The following is a 24728-nucleotide window of genomic DNA, read 5'->3' on the forward strand; positions in this document are numbered from 1 at the left end:
ATTTTTCCAGAGTGCTTTTGGCCCTGGAAAATCCCTTATTATACAAGAGGGCAGGAAGCATTATGATAACCAGGAAAACAATCTAGACAAACATTGGTTTACCCCTTCAAAGACCAAACCAATATAGATATTAAAATCACTTCACTGGCTAACCGAGTAGCTTCTGAGCACAGTACAAGGTGTTGGTCATTACCTTTAAATCCCTACATGGCTTGGGCCCAAGTGACTTGCGGGAACGCCTCTCCCTACATAATCCGCCCTGCACTCTCAGAACATCTGGGAAGAACTTATTGGAAACGCAAACACAACTAGATTGGTTACGACTTCCCAAAGAACCTTTATTGCTGCTGCCCCGAAACTGTGGAACGGCCTGCTAGAAGAGATCCGTTTTATTACCACCTTGGATGCTTTTAAGAAGGCAGTCGAGACGGAGCTTTTTCGGTGGGCCTATCTATTTGAATCTGTTTAAGGTATTCACCCATTAACCCTCGATGATGACTCTGTGTAAACCGGTTGTATAACGATCAGTTATTTTTAAGTGATATTACACTCGGTCCTTGCCTTACGTGGGGATCCGTTCTGGATCCCTCCGCGTAAGGTGAATTACGCCTATGCTCGTGCATGGCGGCGCAACAGTGCGGCGGTGCGCAGGGCTCAACGGGCACACACACCCATTCAATTGAATGGGACGTGCCGCCCCTTCCGCCCCACACGCGCCCCGCGGCTTGAGCGCGTAAGCTCAAGTCCACGTAAAACGCGCCCGCATATGACACGGGCGCGCTGTACTTTTGCTGATAAGATGTATTTATAGGAAATCACTGTATTTTATTGATTGTATTAGTATTTTTTATTGGATTGTAACCCCGCCTCGGTCCATAAGGAGAGACATGGCAATATAAATAAAAAAGATGATGATGATGATGATGATGATGATGATGATGATGATGATGATGATGATAGAAAATGCAAAGAGTGTCCAGAAAAAGCATATTGTTTCACACAGTGCCCTTAAAAACAACCTTGTTTTGGTAGAAAGACCATGTGATTAAAAGCTTTTCTGACGAGTTGTTTTTCCTGCTAACAGAAACACGTTGCCTGATGGCTTGCAGATGAAATAATACTTGTGTAATTTTCTATTACACAATTGCAACTTTTCTGATGAAATTCAAGTATATCCTTCGTCCTTCTTGCCTTCATACCTGGCCTCTTCTGCTTTTACCTTCCTCTGAAATTCACAGAGCAAAGAGAGGAAGAGAACTTGTCGTCTTCTCAAGAAGTTGTACCAATCACATGGGGGAGGACTACATTTGGGTAACTCAGGGGACAACTTAGGTAGCTAAGGGGGTGACGCCACTGCTCCCCAAACATCTACTTTTTTTAAATTTGAAATTTTTATTATTTAAAATCAACTATGACAATTATTATTACATTGAATACATTTACTACATGATTTTACCATTCAATTTACCCCTTTATCAATCTCCTTTTACGATGAAACTTCCTCAAGCTAGAACCATTCCTATATCTACAACCCGTATATTTTGTACTTACTCTTATATTCAACAACCAAACAAAAAAACAACCTTAGATTCAACCCCTTCTACCTTTATGTTTGTGTTCCTTACTATCTCAATCTTTATCACTTTAACAAATACCTTTAAGTCTTTGTCAACCTTTCTTCCCGCTTTTTATATTATATATTGATACTTCTACCATCGTTATAACAAAGGTAACAAAAATAGTTTATTCTTCAGAAATTCCCATCATTCTCTGCTCTTTTTTTACTTTGTATATAGACTCTCCGTAAGTCCCATTCTTTATAGAATTCTTTTAAAGAGTGTTTTTTTTAATAATGTGGTATGCTTATCCATTTCGTAAAGATCCATTACTTTCAGCCTCCACTCCTCCACCTTCAGGATTTCCTCTTTATTCCAGTACTTTGCTAAAACCATTCTTGCTGCCACGATTGTATGGAATAACAGTTTTCCTTCTTGCTCTTCCAATTTTTTATTTTCAATGATGTTTAGGAGATACATTTTGGAATCTACATATTTCTCTAATTTAAATATTTTTCTCATTTCTGTATGTATTGTCTTCCAATATTTTTTTAATTTTTCCACAATTCCACCAACAGTGAATGTAAGTCCCAGCCTCCTTATGGCATTTCCAACAGATATTTTTGTTATCTTTATTAATTTTGGATAATTTATACGGGGTTAAATACCACCTGTATTGAGATTTATAGACATGTTCTCTCAAACTCATACAACGTTTGTTTTATTCTCCTTTTCCAAATTCTCTCCCACTGTTCCAATTGTATAGGTTGACCTAAGTCTTTTGCCCATTTTATCATAAACTCATTTATTATTTCCTCCTCCAATTCCACTTCAATTATTAATTTATAAAATTTTGATAATTGTTTTCTCTCATCTTTAATTATATTTTCCAATTCAACTTCTATTGCGCCAATTCCCTTGGTTTTTTTTATCCTTTTCATATTTCTCTTTTAACTGCCTGTACGTAAACCAATTACAAATCATTCCTTCTCCCCTTAATTCTTCTTGCAGGGAAGATTTTGGAAAAGGAAAATCATTTTTGCTAATAATGCCATTTTTATTGTAGCTATTTTCCCCATCCATGAGATATTTAAACTTTGCCATTTTTCAAGTCCATTTTAATATTTTTCCAAATTTTCTCATAATTATTTCCAAATAGCTCTATATTTTTTGTGGAAATATTGAGACCTAAATATTTTATTACTTTTTTTGTTTGAAAACCTGATTTCCCCTTTAATTCTTCTACCTCCTCTTTTGTTAGGTCCATTGTTAATATTGTTGTTTTTTTCTTTATTGATTTTTTAACCTGCTAGTTTAGAATATTTTTTAAGTGCTTGCGTCATCTCTCCACAGTTTTCGTTTGGGTTAGCTACGATTAATACCAGGTCGTCAGCGTATACTCTTAATTTGTATTCTTCATTTCTCATTTTAAATCCTTCAATTCGTTGATTTTCTCTGATATTGTTTAGAAGTATTTTGATAGAAATGGGCTGTGGCATTCACCTGTGTCCCTTTGCAATACTAAAGAGATGGTGTGAATGAGGCGAATCGCAGCGGGAGGAGAAAGGAGAGACCCCAGGGCTTTTTGTAATTTAAAAAATTAAAAAATTAAAAGTTTTTAAATTCTTCTTTTTAAATTTTATTGAAAAACACTACATCTTGCCAAATTTTCACTTTAACCACATGAAACGATGTACCTGCACATAAATTTCAGATGTGCGCTTGATATTGTAACTTAAAGGTATAATTTTAACGTTACTAACTGTTTACATTGCCATTACATTCAGTGATATATGGGGAATTCCAGTTATAGGTGTGAGTGTTCAGTCAGTGCTTAAACACAGTCAAAAGTGGGGACAGGTGTGTTTGTCACAAAACAATTGCATAACCCCCTTACTGAGAGACTTGTGGTTTTTTCATAAGCACCAAACTTGGAAATCCAGGACAGCTGAGACTCCAAACGGGCACCAGATGTCATGCCTCAAAATGGGTGAACCCTGCTAACTTGGCAGCACCCAAATAGCAGATGATGGGAAAGACACTCCATGGAGATGCTGACCTTATGATTTTTGGATTCAGCTTTTCCAATAATGGAAAGTCCACACACTGACTTTGAAAATACAGTACATACCTTGTGGAACACCTGCATCACCACAAAAGATAATGAGAAACGTTCTTAGGCATGCGCTCAAGATACAGGTCAACTCCGCTCATCTATTCAATATTCCATTAAAACTGTGTGTATTAAATGTTCAATTTTGTCATAGCAAGCAAGTTGTTGTTTCTCCACTAGGCACTCTTCTAATCTGTCAAAGGCCCCATACAGACTGCCAAAACAAAGCTGCTTTGGGTCTCTTTGGAGGTATGCTGTTTAAATTATGCATGCGTCCTAAGAGTCCAGAAGCTGCGCCAAAGCCACGTTCCAGTCCCATCATTTAAACAGCATACCTCCAAAGTGACCTGAAGCAGCTTTATTTTGGCAGTCTGTATGGGGCCAAACTCTTTTTTGAAAAGTTTGATTCCCACAGTAGTTGGACTACATTAAGAATCCTTTGTTGGCTTATGCTTGTGGTTAAACAAGGAGGAGCTTTTTTCTCAGAGGCTGGCATTCAGAGGTGGGACTTTTCAGGCTCTGGAATATAAATGAGAGCTCTCTACACTAGAAATAACAGAGGGATCCAGGAAGAGAATATTTCCCATCCCAAGGGCAACTGGAATTGCTCTCACAGAAAGAACTCATCCTTTTCTCTTATCAAGTACGTGAGTATAAAATATTTTTAATCTTGATTTGAGGTGACTGTTTTGTTCCATCTTCCATATGTACACCTTTAAAGTAAGATCACCAGAAAGAGGGGGGAAAGGAGAAGCTTGAAGTAACCAGTTAATAAATAGTTATTTGCAATAACAAATGTGTAACTACAGCCTCATCTGCACTGCAGAAATAATGCAGTTTGATACCACTTTAATTGCCATGGCTCAGTGTTATGGCATCCTGAGATTTGTAGTTTATTGTTGCAGCAGAGCTCTGTGACAGGGAAGGCTAAATATCTCAAAAAACTACAAATCCCAGTATTCCATAGCACTGAGACATGGCAGTTAAAGCGGTGCAAAACTACATTAATTCTGCAGTGTGGATGAGGCATACATCACATTACGACCGTAACATAAAAAGCGGCAGTACTATTTTGCAGTGTAACTTAGAGAGAGAAAAAATCTTCAGTGAGAGAAAAAAAATCTTTTCCAAAATGTCATAATAGAATTTGCAGGTATCATAGAATCATAGAGTTGGAAGAGACCGCAAGGGCCATCCAATCCAACTCCATTCTGCCATACAGGAAATCTCAGTCAAAGCATCCCCGACAGAAGGACTCCACTACACTCCGAGGAAGGAGTGTGTTCCACTGTCAAACAGCCCTTACTGTCAGGAAGTTCCTCCTAAAGTTGAGGTGGAATCTCTTTGCCCGTAACTTGCATCCATTGCTTCAGGTCCTGTTCTCCGGAGCAGCAGAAAATAAGTCAGCTCCCTCCTCAGTATGACATCCCTTCAAGTATTTAAACAAGGCTATCATATCACCTCTTAACCATCTCTTTTCCAAGCTAAACATCCCCAGTTCCCTAAGTCGTTCCTCATAGGGCATGGTTTCCAGACCTTTCACCATTTTAGTCGCCCTCCTTTGGACACGCTCTAGATTCTCAATGTCCTTTTTGAACTGTGGTGCCCAGAATTGGACACAATATTCCAGGTGGGGTCTGACCAAAGGAGAATAGAGTGGCTCTATTACTTCTCTTGATCTAGACACTATACTTTTATTGATGCAGCCTAAAATTGCATTGGCCTTTTTAACTGCCGCATGGCACTGTTCACTCATGTTCAGCTTGTGGTCTACTTGGACTCCAAGATCCCTTCCACACGTAGTTTCATTCAGCCAGGTGTCCCCCATCCTATATCTGTGCATTTTGTTTTCCTGCCCTAAGTGCAGTACCTTACATTTCTCCCTGATGAATTTCATTTTGTTAGCTTTGGCCCAGCTTTCAAGTCTATTCAGGCCATTTTGAATGTTGATCCTTTCCTCTGGAGTATTAGCTATTCCTCCTAATTTGGTGTCATCTGCAAATGTGATGAGTATGCCCCCAATTCTGTCATCAAAGTCATTGATAAAGATGTTGAATAACACTGGGCCCAGGACAGAGCCCTGTGGGACCCCACTGGTCACTTCTCTCCAGGATGAAAAGAAGCCATTGCTGAGCACCCTTTCGGTTCGGCGGGTCAACCAGTTACAAATCTATGTAACAGTTACCTTGTCTAGTCCACATTTTACAAGCTTGTCTGCAAGAATGTCATGGGAAACCTTGTCAAAGGCCTTACTGAAATCGAGATATACTATATCCACAGCATTCCCTTCCTCTACCAGGCTAATAATTTTATCCAAGAAAGAGATTAGATTTGTCTGACATGACTTGTTTCTCTGAAACATGTTGACTTTTTGTGATTATGGCATAGCCTTCTAGATGTTCATAGACTCTCTGTTTAATGATATTTTTAATCTGGGAAATGGTTCGCACCCAAAGAATTGTAAGACTATGAAATACAGAATATCAGTGTATACACATACTGTTCCTTTTGGTTTGCCATTGCCTTCCTCTGAAATATAGCCTACAAGAACTGGTATTCCTTGACACTCTGCCATCCAAGTGCTAACCAGGCCTGACCTTGCTTACCTTCCAAGGTCAGACAGGATCTGGTGCCTTCAGGATATTTAGGTCTTTCTTCATGATTAGAAGCTCTAGATAAATGCACTGTCTATGAACTAGGTGGATCCTTCTCATTGATGCTCCCCTTCAAGCAAGGAAAGAATGTGGAAGGTTACCCCTACTTACCCCCAATAATAGGGTCTGCGTCCTCCTTAGGTGGAACCGCTCTTTCTTTCATAAGGCATGCCCGTTTTTGTTTCCAAAGGAACTCTTGTTTCACTTGAGCTTCTATCAAGTTCCATTTCTTTCCATTTTGCCTCAGTTTGAGTCAACCCCATTCTGTTATGCCCTACTTATCAAGAAAGTAAGACCTTACCAGAAATTACAATATATTTAATTCATTAAATCAAAATCAGAGGGGTGTCCCTCACCATTTCCCTTTCATAAGACAGTTCTGAACCCAATCTGAGAGTTCTGAGTTTCTGCAGTCAGGATTCCAAGCAGAGGGTCTGGCCCAGATGGTTGCCTTCTCCATTTCAGCCTGTTTGCACTTCCTGGTTGCCACGATTCGGCCAGCATGGAAGACAGGGATTGGCATTTTCCAATACACACATGGGAACAAACCCAGGAATGTAATGGGTGCAGTTGTGACCCATCAAGGTCCAACTTTTGTCCCTCTTTGTAACATGGCAACAAAACAAAACGGCCAAGATCTAAGATCGTATAACATAAATATCTGTATGCAGAGTTATGCAGTGACTGTGCTATTCAACTCTCATGTTGAATGTCAACATTGTACAACCTAATGCATAACCCAATGTATATCCACATCTTCAGTTCCACGACATGAGCATCTCCACTTCATGAACCTTGAACTGAAGGCAGATGTTCTACATTGGGCAGGGAGATTTCCAACTACTTCCATGGGGGAACTTACATGGGCATAAAACACCATCATGATATTCCACTGAGCATGTTCCTGTAAAATTCTATCCAAAACTTAAAGTGCAGTTTTCCTTCTAATAGCAACAATGAAAGACATGGTGCTCAATAGCTTATTTACTTACTTCTTGTTGCTTTGGCATCTGCTGTTCACTGAGCATGCTTCTTGGATGTTTTCTTTCCCCTGCCCAGGTCATCCAGAAGATGGGACTCTTTGCCAAAGCCAGCCTATGCCTTTTTGGCCTTCTGCTCTCCAGTCCTTTTCCAGGAGGTAAGTCTCCTAAAGAAATATCAAGATTATGTTTGTAAGTAATTGGGTTTTGACTAAAGGTAGCTGATGAAAATTGTTATTCATCTTCAGATACCTTTAGTTAACCAATTTCTACTTTCAAAGGGTACTGTATGTGAAGTCAATGAAATGCTGCTATCACTGCCTCACAAAGTCAGGTTTTCATTAAACAAGTGGGCCAGCCCCTGGACACTACTTTTGTACCTCCAAAGTCTCCTGCCGATTCCCACAATATATTTGTTATCCCTGATTTAGGGGGCTGCACAGGATGAAAGGGCTACCAGTGTCCATCCACTGCAGTACAATTCTGGCTTATTTTCATTCATGATGGGCAGTGGTCCATAAGAGCCTAAACACAGGTCCACTTGGCCTTTCCAAAGTGAGGAATATGGTCCCACCTGTTATTGGCTCAGAGCAGGGAAACAGATTGGGGCTGGCATTCCCCTTTTACATTTCATGGGGGCTGGAAGGCTGAACAACTCCTGAAGGACCAGAGAACATCCGCCCCAAACTAGTTCAGAGGTTTTTCTACTTAAGAGAGAAATACTGATCTTCTTCCACAACCTGTCCCACATCCATCTTACTTTCTCTTTGCAGTTGAGGCTGACTCCTGTGCCGAAGACTGGGTGGAAAATCAGGGGAATTGCTATGCTTATTTTGACACCAATAAGTCATGGGTACAAGCTGAGGTAAGAAACATTTCCCACCAGTTAAGTTCTAAGTTCTACATCTTCACTCCATGGTCTCTGGAGAGGGGCACAAAACAGAAGGAACTCAGAAGGAACATGGGTTTAAGCAGAAGTTGTACTTGTCTGGGAATGGGATATTGAACTCCATAGAAATGTGCTATATTTGGCATACAGAGCTAACATCCTTAAAGAATATAAGACGAGACCACAGGCTATGGCCAAGTGTGCGAACCATATGTTCCTGGGTTGAAATATCCACAGAGAATAGCCAACAAGGAAAGTGCTGGACTTTGTAATGCAAAAGTATCTGAACGACTGTGTGGTTCCTACCCAGAACTGGAAAGCCTGTGGCCCTCCAGAGGTTCAGAATCTTCTGCTTCCATTACCACCCAACCTTAACTGTGTGAGTAGTAGCTGGTGTGAATTGGAGAGCAGCCATTTTAAACAGATATTTCAAATGGTTTAATTCCATACACAGTGTAACGCTATTTTCAAATATAGTTTCATCTGTTTTTGTTTGTCTGTTTGTTTTACATTTTTAGCTACATTTTTAAACTAATTTGAATCCCAAGGTTTTGGAAGAAGTGGGGTACAGTCAGGCCTCCATATCCATGGATTCTTTATTCATGAATTCAAGCATCTACTAATTGTGTGTATATATATATATATATATATATATATATATATATATATGGGGGACACCATTTTACTGTGCCATTGTACTGTGTCACTGTCCACAGATTTTGGTATCCACAACAAGTCCTGGAGCCAAAACATACAGGATACCAAAGGACCACTGTATAAAGAAAGTAGTACAATACAATGCAATACAATTTCTGGAAAGTCACAACCTTGATCTGGGCTAATGTCCTGTTTCCTGCTGTTGCTAAACTGCTCGCTGCTGAGATTGACATGAGGAAAATAAATCTCTCCTACTGCTAGAGTTTCGATTTAAACTGTAACCCAGGATCTAGCTTATTGAGAGTAAACCGTGTTGATCTCAGTAGGATTTTTGACTTGATACATATAAAATAATGCCATCTGCTGGAGGTTTGAAGGCAGCAAGGCATCTGCCTACTGAGAAGTCCTCCCATCGAAGAGAATTCCATACACATGGTATTTCCAGCATCATGCCAACAAGCCATCCAAATTTGACTTTTTTATCACTTCTGCACTCTGAGTTTATGTTTGTATCTAGCCTGAGTAGGGATGTCATTCTTTACTACGTTTCCTTGAAGGAAACAATGTGTAATTGTAGCAATTCCCTTCCCACTATAAGGGAATCCTTTGTGCCAATTTGCATTTCAGAACTGATTTTGTGCAAAAATTTGCGCATGGTTGTTTTGCACAGAAAACAGCATTATCTGCACAGAAGGTAAAATTCCTGCATAGAAATGTTATTATTGTTGTTTCCTATGTAAGCCATCCTGTTTTCTTCAAAAAACAACCACATGTGCATTTAGTGCAAAATAAGTCCTCAACAGCGGAGTTTCTTCCTACTCTGGGATTCTTCTTGTTCAGGTTTCTTAACACTTGAAAAACATGTCTTTAAAATTTGTTCACTATACAAGTTCCTTTCCTAGTAGTCGCTGTCATACCAGTTTCCCAGCCATTTCTGCTGTGAAATTGATTTGAATCAGTCAAAGCAGCATCTCCAAAACAAAAATTCTGAAAGCAAAAGGCCTAGAGAAGCATTGACAGTGTTATACTCAAAGAACCCCAACTCTGTTCTTATCCCTTTGTGGAAGAAGACCATCTGCTTTATCACACTAGTGGGCAAAGGGTTTTTATACAAGAGTATACAAGAGAAAACCAGGAAACATCATGTGATAAACTTCAGGCATTTCCTGGTTTTCTCTAGTTTAACTCTTGTTTAAATCCTGTTTGCCCACTAGTGTGATAAAGCAGCATGTCAATAAAATTCATTCCCCGACTTTTCTCTATCCTCAGATTGATTGCCAGAACTATTTCCCCGGGGCCCATCTTGCCTCTGTTCATAGCATGTCAGAGTCAGCTTTCATCGTCCAATACATCTCCACTAACCAAAGGAAACCAAGTGATGTCTGGATTGGTCGCCGTGCTTCTTTTCCGGTAAGCATCTCTCTTGTCTGTTTTGCTCAAAAATTCTCATCAACACTGACCAGAGAGACTTTGGTGACTCCATTCTAGACACTGATTTTAAACCTAGCCGAGCCGACACAACTGGTCTCGGAGTTGGTTTTGGAGTCGCCTAGGCTTCTAGTCCTCAATGACCTCAACATTCCACTCGAGGCTGGTTCAACAAATCTAATGGCTGCAGCTCGGGAGTTCGTGGCTTCCATGACAGATATGGGCCTATCCCAATTAGTCTCTGGACCTACACATTGTGCAGGTCATACCCTTGAGGTGGTTTTTAGTATGAAACAGGTATATCCAGGGGTGGAGGTAGTTAATATCACCGCATTGGCATGGACGGATCATTTCCTGGTCAAGGTTGGACTAAAGGCCACTATTCAACCCCTCGGGGTTGGCGGACCCATTATAATGGTCTGCCCACGAAGGCTGATGGAACCCGCTGGGTTCCAGAAAGCCCTAGGGGGTTAAACATTTGGTAACACCAGTGATTCCACTGAGGTCTTGGTTGGTACCTGGAAGACTTTGGAAGACAAAAATCAAACAAGGTATAAGTGTAGACTTGAAGGAAAACATCTATAAATCTATGTACAGATGGTACCTTACCCCATATAAGTTAGCAAAAATGTTTAAACATACCAAGAACACATGCTGGAAATGTCAAAAAGAAGTTGGAAATTACATGCACATGTGGTGGAAATGTGCTAACGCCAAAGTTTTTTGGAAAAATATTCATTCAGAAATAAAAAAAATATTCAAATGTGAAGAGGGTTTGATGGCCAAGATGTATCTCCTGAATATGACGGACAATGTAAAAATTGAAAGAGAAACAGGTGATTCCATTGAGGGCTTGGTTGGTACCTGGAATAGAGATCTTACCAAGTCTATAGACACACTCACTCTTAAGCATCCTTTCCAACCTGCTTCAAATTGTAAACTATGGTATACGGAGCATCTTAGAAATATGAAGCAGGCTGGACAATGACTAGAGCCCACTGGTGAATCCCTATGTTCAAATGATAAAAGACAACATTAGTCTCGCAGGAGATATTGGGGAGCTACAACCACCACATTACAACACAGAGACAAACACAAATTAAAAAATCACATTTTGCCCACAAATGCCCCCAAAGCCCTCTGGGGGCATCAAGACATATTCCCCATATTTTAAAGCCTTCTTGGGTAATTTGTTCTTCCCATTTTCCTTGGGCCTACATCAGTCTAAGTAGCCAAAACATGGTATTCCCACCACCATCCCTGCCACCAGCCAACACTTCTAGAAGACATTTTAAACCAAAAACTGAGGGGAATCTACAAAACAATTGACTCCCTGGAGGGAAACAGAGAAACCCCAAATATGGGGGAAATGCCTTTCACATACCCTTCTCTTCTGAGCTCATGTGCATGGGTACATATGTTCACAATGACTGTTGATCTCAGGAAGTCCCATGGATTTCGTAAAGGTTTGTTGGGAAAGGAATACTCAGAGATGAAATATGGTCTGCAGCATCTGGCATTCATAGGTGGTCTCTCAGGGCTGACCCTGCTTAACCTCCAAAACAAGACAGGAACTGGTGCCTTCAGGGTATTTAGGCACTATTCTGTTTTCAATTTATTTATTTCATTTCTATGGTGCCTTGCTCCCACAAAGGAACCCAAAGTAACTCATATATTAAACCATTTAAAAACTTTACAATAAAAAATTAAGAAATGCACTTTGGGTGTGACAAACTACAAAATAATGAAAAGTGTGGAAATGGGTGTGTCAGTGAGTTACAGTTCATTTGTAAGTTTGTCAGGTACAGATGGGCAAGTCTGTACAAACTTTTGGACCGGAGGAAAGCATTTATATCTCTACTAATCACAAAATCTATCTTTCCCATTTCTACAGACTGGCAAGTGGAGTTGGTCGGATAAATCAGTCAGCAATTACGCAACCTGGGTCAGTTGTGAGCCAAATATATTCTGTGCAGCGTTGATTCAAGGCACAAGTGAGTAAACACATTCTCAGTGGCTTAGGACACATATGCCTATGTGACATAGTAGCTGGTGTGGATAATTATTTATACTATTTATAAACTCCTTACCCCAAATTGGCTATAATCCAGACATATCATGTTCTTGTCAATTCAGAGAGTCAGGGAACTGTTGAGTCCATGCACTTTTAAAACAGTCCTGGTTCATATGACTGTTTGCATTTCAGATTTGGCAGAATGGCATTTTAGAGACTGTCAATCCCATCAAGCCTACATCTGCAAATATGAGCTTGAGCCTACATCTGCAAATATGAGTTCAAGCCTAGATCTGGAAATATGAGCTTCTAGATAAGATGGAAGCTTCCAGTTATGCCTGCTTGATGTTAAACTTCTGGACCAGCTGATCTCTGCTACTGTCCCCAGTCTATGAAGAAAGCCTCTGACTTTCCCCTCCACCTTCTTCCAAAAGCCCCATCACAAAATCTACTTCTCTTTAGTCCTGGTGCCCTGCAGAAAATTAATAAACATCCTCTTATGCATGTGTTGGCTGGTGTTTTTCTGTAATTCCCAAATGTTCGTTCTCCACTCATCTTTGGGTGACTTCAAGGACCAGCAGAAGGTTTCTCCTGGACTTTTCTGCTTTTTCACAGAAGAGAGAATTTGGGCAGGATAGCTTCTCTCGGTCAGTAAGGAAAGTTTCATGTGCCCAAATTTCCTCTCCTTAACTGTATAAGGTCCAGCAGCTCCTACATTTTTTACATCTACGACAGCTATATCATTTCTCTTGTGGTCTTCCTAAAACTGCGTTGTGGAATGTATGGCCTTCAAATCCAACACTAGTAGCTCCCAAAGCCCCAACATTTGTGGCATGGTTTTGGAGAACATTTTGCTTGAAATCATGCCAGCCAGCGTCCCTTCTCCTAAAATGTACTAAAATACACAACGCCTTCCCTCCGCACACCTAGCACTTACACCCAGAGTCTTCCTTAGAAACCTCTAGCCAAACCTAGATAGGAACCGGAAGTGAAACAACCTTACTTTCGCCCACCTTGTTGTCAGGAATACAATGAAAACCCAGCCTTGACACCATTTTCTGTGGTGGTGAGATTGCATGCTCCAGAATGGCAAGGGCTTTGCTGACAGTACCATTGCTGCTGGTCACATCTCCCAAGGACTTTATCTCATGGAGTAAATCGGGCGTTTAAACATTGATTATCCAGTGAAAATCACACAATCACAATTAACATTTTCACACAAATCACGATTAAAGAGCTATTATCCCAAGAATAAACAGCAACAGAACATTCACAGGATTTCCCCATGAATGATTTTTTTGCTGTTTATTGCCTGTTTATTCCCAGGTTAATGGCACTTTAATCGCGATGTCGTGTGAAAATGTTGTTCGTGAATGTGCCATGTTCAGGGGATAATTGCTGTTTAAACCCCCAATTTTCCCAGCGTGATAAAGTCCCAAGTCAAGGCTTTTGCTGAGCAGCCAAACCTAATGTTCCAAACAGCTGCTGAGCAGCAGTAGTAGTATATGGGAGGAGTATCTCTCAGAGATAACAGCAATGGCACCATATTTAACTATAAAGAAGTGTGGTGTAGTAGTTAGAGTACTAGACTTGGGCTTAATGTGCATTGCAGAAGTAATGCAATCTGACATTGCTTTAACTGCCATGGCTCCTGGGATTAGTGGTTTGGTAGGGCACCAGAAGTCTCTCACAGAGAAGGCTAAACATCTCACAAAACTAAAAATCCCAGCATTCCATAGCATTAAGCCATGGCAGTTTAAGTGTGTTAACCTGCATTATTTCTGTAGTGCAGATTCAGCGTGGGACCATGGAAGACCAGAGTTTGAATCCCCACTCAGCCACAAAAAACTGTCGAGTGACTTTGGACAAGTCACACTCTGTCTCAGAGGAAAGCAAAGGCAATCCCCCTCCCCCTCTGAACAAATCTGGCCAAAAAAGCCCTGTAACAGGTACACCTTGTTGGAAAATTTTTGCATTCTCTTTCTCTCTCCTTAGATAGATAAGGATTTCCTGCATGCAAACTCCTCTCTCTCTCTCTCTAATTCAACTATGTGATTTAAGTCACTTTCTTTGGGACTAACAGACACTCTCTCTAAAGATTTCACCTGAACTGCATGTTTTCCACATTCCTCTCTCTCATCTTTCTTTGGACAGAAGATGATAAGATAAAGATTACTTTTCTACCTGAACCGTTCACTAGCTAGATTAGGATATAGCTTTTATGGATATATAGATTAAAGCCATTAGTAAATTTTTGTTTGAACTACAGTACAAGCTACTTGTGTTGTTTTTGGGGTCAGTCTCAGTTCTTAGGGAAGCATAGGAGTTTATCAGACAAGGGAAATTGGAAGTATAATCCAATGGCAATCTGAACGCAATCATGGGGATTAATGTTACTGCGTAATAGGCTACCACATGCAGTTTCAGGCAATGGGAAGTCAGTCCGAATGCAATCATGGGGTGTCATGTTATTGCATGATATACTACCACATGCAATTTCGGGCAATGGCAAGCTATTTTCAGGCAATGGGAAGTCAGTTTTAATGCAATTCGAATTCACGTAAATTTGCTGAACTAGCGAATTCACATGAATGCGTTCTGGCCCCATTTTCTTTTCATTCGAAATTAAAAGAAATTCCTCCTGTGTGATAAACTCCATAGTTAGACAACCTAGGTCAGGTCCTCCCTGCCTTGGTCAGGCCTCACCTGGAATATTGTGTCCAGTTCTGGGGACCACAGTTCAAAAAGGATGTTGACAAGCTGGAATGTGTCCATAGGAGGGTGACTAATATGATGAAGGGTCTGGAAACCATGTCCTATGAGGAACGACTTAGGTTTAGCCTGGAAGAGAGACAGTCAGAGGTGTTATGATAGCCCTGTTTATGTATTTGAAGGGGTGTCATGTTAAGGATAGAGAAAACTTGTTTTCTGCTGCTCCAGAGAACAGGACACGGAGCAATGGATTCAAACTACAGGAAAAGAGATTCCACTTCAACATTAGAAAGAACCTTTCTGACAGTAAGAGCTGTTCACTAGTGGAACACACTTTGTCAGAGAGTGGTGGAGTCTCTGTCTTTGGATGTCTTTAAACAGAGGTTGGATTGCTATATGTTGGGGGTGCTTTGACCATGATTTCCTGCATAACAGGGGTTGGACTTGATGGCCCTTGTGGTCTCTTCCAACTCTATGCTTCTATGACATTATAGAAGCCACTGAAAAAGTGTGAGGGCAAAGGATTAATCTGGATAATCCCTGCCAAACCTGAATAGTTGGGGGGTATGTTGCCTTTCAGTCCCTCCATTGGTACGCATACTACCAGTTGAAAACCACTCTTTTAGACCAAGCTTTGGTCCTTTAATGTTTTGCACTTCAGCTCCCAGAAGTCCCAGCCAGCTTGGCCAATTGTCAAGGATTCCAGTAGTAAAATACAGGAAAGATCAAATTCTGAGTATCATTGGTTTAATGGTGTGTCCCTCTTCCTCCAAATAATAGTCCACAATTCATGGAAATTATGTTGGTCTGCCCTTAAGCAACACTTCCCTCTACTGGCAAAGAAAGAAATCACTAGAAGTGATGTTGGAAAAACATGCCCATATTGTAAGACCAAACATGCTTATTATGGTAGAGACTCACATGTGCTTCCTCAGATTGAACACGGCAACTGCTGCATGCAAAGCATTTGCTATACTCTGAACAACAACTCTTCAAAAACACCCACCAACTATTGCTTAGAGAAGCATCTGGGTTACATAAACTGTGTGTATGTATGTGTTGTGCCTTCAAGTCATTTCCAACTTAAGGCATCTCTAGGGCGAACCAATCATGGGTTTTCTTGGGCAGATTTGTTCAGAGGAGGTTTGCCATTCTCCTGAAACTGAGTGCATGTGACTTGCCGAAGGTCACACAGTGGGTTTCATGGCTGAGCGGGAATCAAATCCAGAATTGCAGTCTAACACTCAAACCACTATACCATGCACTACAGGATACAAATACAGTAGTGCAAGTTTATCTCCGTTCCCCTGTTCTGGTCAGGAAGCTCCTCCTTAGCTTTCATCATTCAAATAGGTTTCTAGTCCCCATGCTGGCAGAGATACTTTGCAACAAGAGGCAGCCTTCGGCACTTTCTTGCTTCTCTCTGCTACTGCTTGGAAGCATCTCTGGAATTTCCTGTTGGTCAGCCCTTACCACTGACTTGTCAGGAATAATTACCTTCTTGCTTTTCAATGCACTTTTAAGTGCCTGAGTTTTCTTTTAATCCAGGGATGGTTTCAGAAGAGGACAGTGCATCATAATACAAAGGTGAGTTTTGAGAACCAGCTGGGTTAAAACAGTAGATTTATGATTTCCGTTTCTTGCATTCTAGGAACAAGCTGTAATGAAAAGAAGGAAAGGTGGTAACTATAGACAGCTACTCCTTAACTTTAGGAAATGGGTGAGATATGAACTAAAATCATCTCCTAAATCCTGATCCTTTGCAGATTTATTTGTCACAAATTCACTAAACTTGCTTAGAGAAATGTTTAAGAACCACCTCTTGGTCTCTAGGAGTTTTCTCAGCTTAACAATGGATTTTTATTTATTCATTATTTAGATATTTCAGGGTTGTTGTTGTTTTTTAAAGCATCCTGGTGGTTTGGCTCCATATTCATTCAAAGTAGACCTACTGCAATCAGTGGGACTCAGTTCAGTAGATCTTCTCTCCTGGGAAAGGGATTGTGTAGCCCTCAAGCTGATGCTGAATTGTAACTCCCAGAATCCCCTCACCATTGGCTTTATTGGCTGCAGTGGATGGGAGATACAATTAGAATCATAGAATCATAGAATTATAGAATCATAGAGTTGGAAGAGACCGCAAGGGCCATCCAGTCCAACCCCCAGCCATTAGAAAACTTTGGACAGAGCCATGGTCCTTGCCACTTGTCTAGTGTAAGGATGACTAAATAGGAGTTTAGAACGGTTATTTGTGTACTGTAGTTGGTGTTGTGTATTACTAGGATCCCAAGTCATCATGGAACCAGCTCAATGATTCCAAAACAAGGAGCACAGAAAAGGAACATCACAGCTTGGGGTCAGTCTCATCCCCATGCCTGGTGTCACCTGTTGTGGGGGCATGCTTGGGAGACAGCAGTAGCATGATTACCCTCCAGGCTTCGCCGCAGCACATGTCCCTCCTCCTCCAGTCATGCACTTTCTGTCTGGAGAGGAAGCCCAGGGCTGGAGCAGTAGGAAAGGACACATATGTGTCCCTCTTGCCCTGAAGGGGAAGGAGGACCCAACCCCTCTTCTGGATGTCACCTGGTGCTGTTTATACTCCCAGCACCCCCCTAGTGATGCCAATGCTTGGGATGGAGAGAAGGGGGCATCCAACTTGATACTGATGTTTTCTCTCCCACCTTGAAACCCTGATATTAGTTCCAAACTTCTTAAGAGTGGGTGGGAGGGGTTTTTTATTGTTGTTTTGTTTTGTTTTGTTTTGCTTTTTGGTACTCACAACCCAAGCCAATTCTATGGGAATGATCACATGGAGGCACTTAGTGTGTTTAAATTGCCTGCAAAACAGTCCAGAAGCATGGAGGTGTGATAGCTGGTCGGGCTTCTGAAGAGTCATTGAGGCGTCCCCTCTCCTTTCCCATCACCAAAGCATTCGCAGAGCAGCCATTTCTTCAATAACATGAACTTCTATCATTGAAGAAATGATTGCTCCACGAATGCTTTGAGGATGAGAGAGGAGCGGGACACCTCACTGATGATTCAGAAGCGTGACTGTCTATGACACCTTTGCGCTTCAGGAATGTGTTATTGATGTTTTATCGATGGTAAGGCTCCCATGTGATAATTCCCTATGAGTTCTCAGCTTCAATTTGATCATCTTGGCTTCAAAGGGTATTTCAGGCTTGATCTGTTCAACAACCCATTTGTTTGTCTTTTTGGCTGTCCACGAGATCCTCAGCACTTCTCCAGCACCACATCTCCAATGAGTTTATTTTCTTTTTATCTGCTTTTTTCACTGTACAACTTTCACATCTGTACAAGATGCTAGGGAATACAATGGCTGGGACGGTTCTAACTTTAGTGTTCAGTTGTATAATTTTACTCCTTAGGATCTTGTCTAATTCTTTCATAGCTGCGCTTCTCATTCATAGTCTTCTAGATCCCTTATTCTGCCCCAAAGCCCCCCAATAGCTCATTTTGCCGCTGAATCTCAGAACTAGAAATTATAAGACATCACTTACAGTTGCACCAGAAGCTACCATCCAGCCTATGGGGCAGTCAGGAAGGAATGCCCTCCATCCTTTTACAATTGCTCATTCCTGCTGCAAGCAAGGTAATACAAGGTAACAATACACACATCAAGTGAGGTAATGGTGAGTGTATGCCAGCCAGCTGACACCCTGCTGATGCATTGAAGTCACCTCCAGCTTGGGTCAGAACATGAGCTGTAGACCTTTTATTTGAAGTCTGCTGGGTTGTTTGTTCCTTCCTGTGTTATTAAAGAGGTCACCTTGTGGGATTTTGTCCTGGAAAGTGTCCTTGGTTCTAAGTCAGGTTGGGTTCTCTGTATAAAAGCTGACAGGGAAGGCTTTGCTTTTGCCGAAACAGCTCTCGGTCCAACTCTTCAACAGAAGCCCTCTCCAACCAAAGCTCAGGTAAGGCTGAGGGTGCATCTACGCTGTAGAAATAATGCACTTTGACACCACCAATAGTCCTATAGGTCCCATGGAATCCTGAGGTCTGCATTTTTACAAGGTCTTTAGCCTTCTCTGTCAAAGAGGGCTGGTGCCTCACAAAACTACAAATATCGGGATTCTGTAGGATGGCACCATGACCATTAAGTGGTGTCAAACTGCATTATTTCTACAGTGTAGATGCACTGTAAGACTTCAGTGTAGGGCTATGGTTTTACTTTAATGGACATAGTTCCATCATCTGGGATTTGCAGTTTGGAGGGGGGAGTTAGACTTCACAGCAGGGAGCTCTAGTGTGTCTCCCAAAGTACATGCCCCAGGATTCCCTAGCATGTTGCCACAGCAGCTAAAGCAAAACCATTATGCTATAATGATGTGCAGTAGTTTGACAGGGCCCCTGCTCCATGTCTCAAAGAACAGAATGGTGCTGTGACCAAAGGTGTTATATGGTTCAGGTATAATTTCTCTCATGGCTTCAGTCTTGTCTAGGAAAAGCATTCCTGGCAGTAAGGTCTGCCATGATTCTGACAATAACCATTATTCCAATGCTTAGAGCAAGGATAGACCATCTGTGGCCTGCAGCCTACCTTTAGGGAACCTTCTGAAGCAATGCACTTGGATACCTGGCAAAAGTGACCCATCCCTTTGCCAGCAAACTGATGGAAGTTAGAGGAGGTCAGTGAGGGAAAAGGTGGTTTCAGGAAAAGAGAAAGAAGGGATGGGAGAAAGAAAAAGGAGGCGGCAACACCAGTGTGGTGTAGTGGTTTGAGTGTTGGACTACAACTCTGGAGACCAGGGTTTGAGTTGCAGCTTAGCCATGAAACCCACTAGGTGATCTTGGGCAGGTTACATGCTCTCAGCCTCCAAGAAAGTAAATTTTCCAAGCTTTGGATTCTAGACATCCTAGAATCTGGGAATTATACTCCAAAGATGGAAATATTGCAACCTTTATTCCAGAGGGAATGTAGCTTTGTCAGAGGGAGAAGCGGAAAGAAGGGTCTAACTTCTAGTGAAGGAGGTGATGTTACACCCAGAATAAGGACATCGCTACAAACATGAAATCCCATATCTGCTTTCTATAGACTACCAAAAAGGTGCTCAGGACGGTTTCTTACATCCAAAGCCAAACTAGCCACAACAAGAAATGGGTCCTGCTCCACTGCAGTCTCTGGAATGACCTTCCATGTTATATTTCTGAGATTTTCTAGCTCTTATCTTTTCTGAGATAGGGACATAACATTCATTTCAGTTGTGCCTTTTGTTTGCTCTCTCAATAGCTTTGCTTTTGCTGGCCAGTTATTTTAAACATACTGTCTTTACTGTACTAGAGCGATATATTTTTTTAAATAATTGTTACTATAATATCAAAATTATTCTTAGCTGTTTAACTGTTTTTAGAATCAACTAGTTTTATGTTTAATGTTCAACTCTCATTGAAAGCTTTAGGTACAGTCAGATAAAATGTGGTGTAATGGTTTGAGCACTGGAGTGCAATACTGGGGATTGGGGTTCAGTTCCCCGCTTGGCCATGGAAACCCACTGGGTGACCTTGGGCAAGTCACACACTCTCAACCTCAGAAACCCTTGTGATAGAGTTGCCTAAGGGTCAAAGTAAGTCAGAAACTACTCGAAGGCACAGCAATGACCAAATGTGTAAAGATATGTCAAATAAATAAATAACATAGTGGTATCCCTGGGGCAAATTCCACCCCGACTTCCCATCATAACCTTGAGAAACATAATCTAGGTTGACACCACTTTAACTACCATGGCCGAAGGCTATGGAATTCTGGGAATGGTAGTTTGTTGTGGCACCAAAGCTCTCTGACAGAGCAGGCTAAATGTCTCTCAAAACTCCAATTCCCAGAATTCCATACCCTTGAGCCATGGCAGTTAAACTGGTGTCAACCTGGATTATTTCTGCATCATAGATGCAGCCACAGTTGGTTACATGGTATGTTCTAGTGGGGAAAGGACTCTTATTTCTTTATTTTATTAATTTTTGCCTCAGACTTTACACTTTACCATATCTTACAGAGCAGCTTTCTGGAGAAATATCTAGCAGTTATTTATGTTGTTGCTACCCATGGCTGGTGCCATACTGCAGAATTAATGCCATTTGACACCACTTTAACTTTCATGGCTCCATCCTATGGAATTCTGGGACTTGTCATTTGGTGGGGTACCAGGGCTCTGTGACAGAAAAGGCCACTTAGACCGGTGCATTTGGCACCAGACCCTAATGATCTACATTTTTGGTAGTGTGACATGCTACTGAATTGATTCAGATTGCGCTGCATCATTCCCAGAAATGGAGCTGCCTCCATTTTAAATCCATATGGTGGCAAACGTGAACAGCAACAGGGTTAAAATGGCACTGAGAGATTCGATCACCGTAAACATAATGGGAACACCGAACCTATTCTGAATTGGTTCTGAATCAGTGCGGAGATGCAAACCTTTTCATTCAAAAAGGTAAGGAGTTTATCACACGGGAGAAATTTCTCTTAATTTCGAATGAAAGGAAAGTGGGGCCAGAACGCATTCACGTGAATTCGCTAGTTCAGCAAATTTACGTGAATTCGAATTGCGTTCAAACTGACTTCCCATTGCCCCAAAATAGCTTGCCGTTACCCGAAATTGGGTGGGGTAGTCTATCACGCAATAACGTTAAACCCCATGATTGCGTTCGGAAATGGCATTGGATTATACTTCCAGTTTCCCTTGTTTGATAAACTCCCAAGTGTGAATGACACTCTAGAATCCCATAGCATGGAGTCATGGCAGTTAAATCCAGGTTGACACCATTTTAACTGTATCAGTCCTGTAGTGTGTATGCAGTGGAAGTTCAAGTGGGCCAGTGAGAGAGAGAGAAGGTGGTTTCTGAAAGAGAGAAAGAAGGGAAAAGGAAAAGTCAAACTGTATTATTTCTGCAGTGCCGATGCATTGATGATGCCATTTTGTTTTTCTGCCTCAGGTACCCAATCTCTCTCTGTGTTCCTGCACAATTCCACTTCCATATTCTCGATTTCCTCCTTCCTGTCCGACACCAACAGAGACAGCAATGGCACATAAAAGCCAATGTTCAGGCCTAAGTATGGCACTCATCATGATGGCAGCGACATGGGCGACCATGGTCAGTGCAGAAAGCTACCAGAAGTTCCTGAGGGAACATGTTGACTACCCAACAACCCAAGTTCCCGACGACCAGCATTACTGCGACCTCATGATGCAACGCCGCAAAATGGCGACATCCAGCTACTGCAAACACCTCAACACCTTCCTCCACGTGGACACCGCCCAAATCCAAGCCGTGTGTAGCCAGGCGGGGGAACCCACCACAGGCGACCTCCGAGAAAGTGACGCCAGCTTCCCCCTCACAGTATGCCATCTTCAAAGGGGCTCTTGGGCTCCCAATTGCAGATACAACGGCACCTATGGCATCGAGAGGATCATTATCGCCTGCGTGGATGGCTTCCCTGTCCACTTGCAAACCGAGGTCCCCAATTATTGAGGCCTCTCTGAGAATATGGGGCCAGGAAAAAAACAAATCAATTTATCATGCATTCACTCTCTTTCACTTTCCTTAATTTTTCCCTTTGTTGTTGTTCTTAACTGCCCTCAAGTCAATTTTGATCCTGTGGAGGAGACATCTCCAAGACTCCCTGTCCTCCACTGCTCTGCTTAAGTCCTACAAATTCATACCAATGACCTCTTTTATAGAGTCCATCCATCTAACATGCCGTCTCCCTCTCTTTCTACTATCCTCCGCCTTTCCTGGCATTATTGTTTTCTCCAATGATTCATGCCTTCTCATGATGTGGCCAAAGCACAACAGCCTTAGTCTAGTCATCTTGTCTTCCAGATAGGGTTGCCATATCCCGCCGGGGGGCGGGACTTTCCCGGTTTGGGGCGGGTCCAACGGTCCCGCCCTGGTTTGGCCCCGCCCCCGGGACACCCCCCACCTCACGACGGACGCCAAGCAGGGAAAGGAGCCTCGCCTCCGTTCCCTGCTTGGCCTCCTCCGCTGGCGAGGGAAGCGGCCTGACAGCAGGAAAGGGTCTCACCTCGGCGAGGCCCTTTTCCGCTGCCTTGTCGCCTCCTCCGCCGGCGAGGGAGGCAGCCTGGCTCTGCTCCCTGCTTCCCGACCTCTATGGAGGCCCAAGCCTCCACAGAGGCCGGGAAAGGGAGTGGGGGCCGCCCGCGATCGCCGTGAGCGCGGGCGCCCTGCTCCCTGCTTCCCGGCCTCTATGGAGGCCCAAGCCTCCACAGAGGCCGGGAAAGGGAGTGGGGGCCGCCCGTGATCGCTGCGATCGCGGTGATCGCGGGCGCCCTGCTCCCTCCTTCCCGGCCTCTATGGAGGCCCAAGCCTCCACAGGGGCCGGGAAAGGGAGTGGGGGCCACCCGCGATCGCGGCGATCGCGGGCGCCCTGCTCCCTCCTTCCCGGCCTCTATGGAGGCCCAAGCCTCCACAGAGGCCGGGAAAGGGAGTGGGGGCCGCCCGCGATTGCAGCGATCGCCGCAATCGCGGCTATCGCGGGCGCCCTGCTCCCTCCTTCCCAGCCTCTATGGAGGCCCAAGCCTCCACAGAGGCCGGGAAGGGGAGTGAGGGCCACCCATGATCGCCGCGAGCGCGGGCGCCCTTCTCCCTGCTTCCCGGCCTCTATGGAGGCCCAAGCCTCCACAGAGGCCGGGAAAGGGAGTGGGGGCCGCCCGCGATCGTGGCGATCACGGCGATCGCGGGTGCCTTGCTCCCCCTTCCCAGGCTTCCCTGCTGCCTGGGAGACATTTTCTCCCAAGCCCCAGGAAGGCCTTGGAAGACTCCGTGGTCGGAGCTCCGGCCACAGGGTCCTCCAAGGCCTCTGCGAGGCTGAGGAGGCCGCTTGTCATCGCAGCGATTGCCGCGATGACAGGCGGCCCCCACGCTCCTTCCCGGCCTGGGAGCAGGCCAAGGCTTCCTCCCAAGCCGGGAAGGAGAAGGAGGACAAGGTTTAAAAATGTAGGACCTTTTTAAAAAAAAAAGGCCCTACATTTTTAAACCTTGTCCTACATTTGTCCCGGTTTGGAGGTCCTCAGCTATGGCAACCCTACTTCCAGAGAGACTTTTGGTTTGATCTCTTCTAGGGCCTATTTGTTTGACTTCTTGGCTGTCCATGGTATCCTCAGCAATCTTCTCTAGCACCACATTTTGAATACATTGATTTTGCTCCTGTCTTCTTTCTTAACTTTCTAGTCTCACATCCAGACATGGTACGAAGGAAAACAATGGCTCATACGATTCAAACTTGTGTGTACACTTATAAGTCTTTGCGTTATTTCTTAAATTTTACTCATACGCTCCAACTGTCCCAGTTTGGGAGGACTAGTCCTTGAGGGCCAGCATGGCGTAGTGGTTTGTGAGTTGGACTAGGACACTGGGAAACCAGGGTTCAAATCCCAGCTCAGCCATGGAAATCCACCTTGGACAGATCACACTCTCTCAGCCTCAAAGGATGGCAGTGGCAAACCCACTCTGAAGAAACTTGTCAAGAAAATCTTATGACAGGTTCACCATAAGTCGGAATTAACTTGAAGACACACAACAACTACAATAACAATGAAGTTCCAATTAATCCTCTGTTATCCCACTTTTCCAGCTGCTTTTAAAATGTCCCAGTTTCTCTCTCCTCCTCCCACTTTTCTCTTTTGTCCTCAGCTTACTTCAACGGATGCAAAGGGAGCTCAATGCACAAAAAGAGTCAATTGATTTAG

General features: G+C 42.9%; 2 protein-coding genes across 2 annotated transcripts; both read left to right on the top strand.

The window, feature by feature from the left end:
- Window positions 1-4241: 4241 nt before the first annotated feature.
- Window positions 4242-12279, top strand: LOC149303935 (C-type lectin-like). The gene is made up of 5 exons (XM_089480881.1): window positions 4242-4312; window positions 7383-7461; window positions 8077-8168; window positions 10119-10259; window positions 12172-12279. Exons 2-5 carry the CDS (start codon window positions 7395-7397, stop codon window positions 12277-12279), a joined length of 408 nt encoding a protein of 135 aa, XP_089337007.1. The 5' UTR covers window positions 4242-4312; window positions 7383-7394.
- A 4280-nt stretch (window positions 12280-16559) lies between these two features.
- On the top strand, window positions 16560-22859 carry LOC149303936 (ribonuclease-like). The gene is made up of 2 exons (XM_089481125.1): window positions 16560-16590; window positions 21955-22859. Exon 2 carries the CDS (start codon window positions 22042-22044, stop codon window positions 22489-22491), a length of 450 nt encoding a protein of 149 aa, XP_089337251.1. The 5' UTR covers window positions 16560-16590; window positions 21955-22041; the 3' UTR covers window positions 22492-22859.
- Window positions 22860-24728: the final 1869 nt, after the last annotated feature.

Source organism: Sceloporus occidentalis, unplaced genomic scaffold, assembly GCF_023333645.1.
Source record: "Sceloporus occidentalis isolate IW3139 unplaced genomic scaffold, rSceOcc1.0.p SCAF_14, whole genome shotgun sequence".
Classification (NCBI taxonomy): domain Eukaryota; kingdom Metazoa; phylum Chordata; class Lepidosauria; order Squamata; family Phrynosomatidae; genus Sceloporus; species Sceloporus occidentalis.

Coding starts and splice junctions, on each gene's coding strand:
- LOC149303936 (XM_089481125.1), top strand. CDS start 22,042: ATGGCACATAAAAGCCAATGTTCAGGCCTAAGTATGGCACTCATCATG.
- LOC149303935 (XM_089480881.1), top strand. CDS start 7,395: ATGGGACTCTTTGCCAAAGCCAGCCTATGCCTTTTTGGCCTTCTGCTC. Junction 7,462..8,076: donor CTCCAGTCCTTTTCCAGGAG/GTAAGTCTCCTA, acceptor TTCTCTTTGCAG/TTGAGGCTGACTCCTGTGCC. Junction 10,260..12,171: donor GTCGCCGTGCTTCTTTTCCG/GTAAGCATCTCT, acceptor CCATTTCTACAG/ACTGGCAAGTGGAGTTGGTC.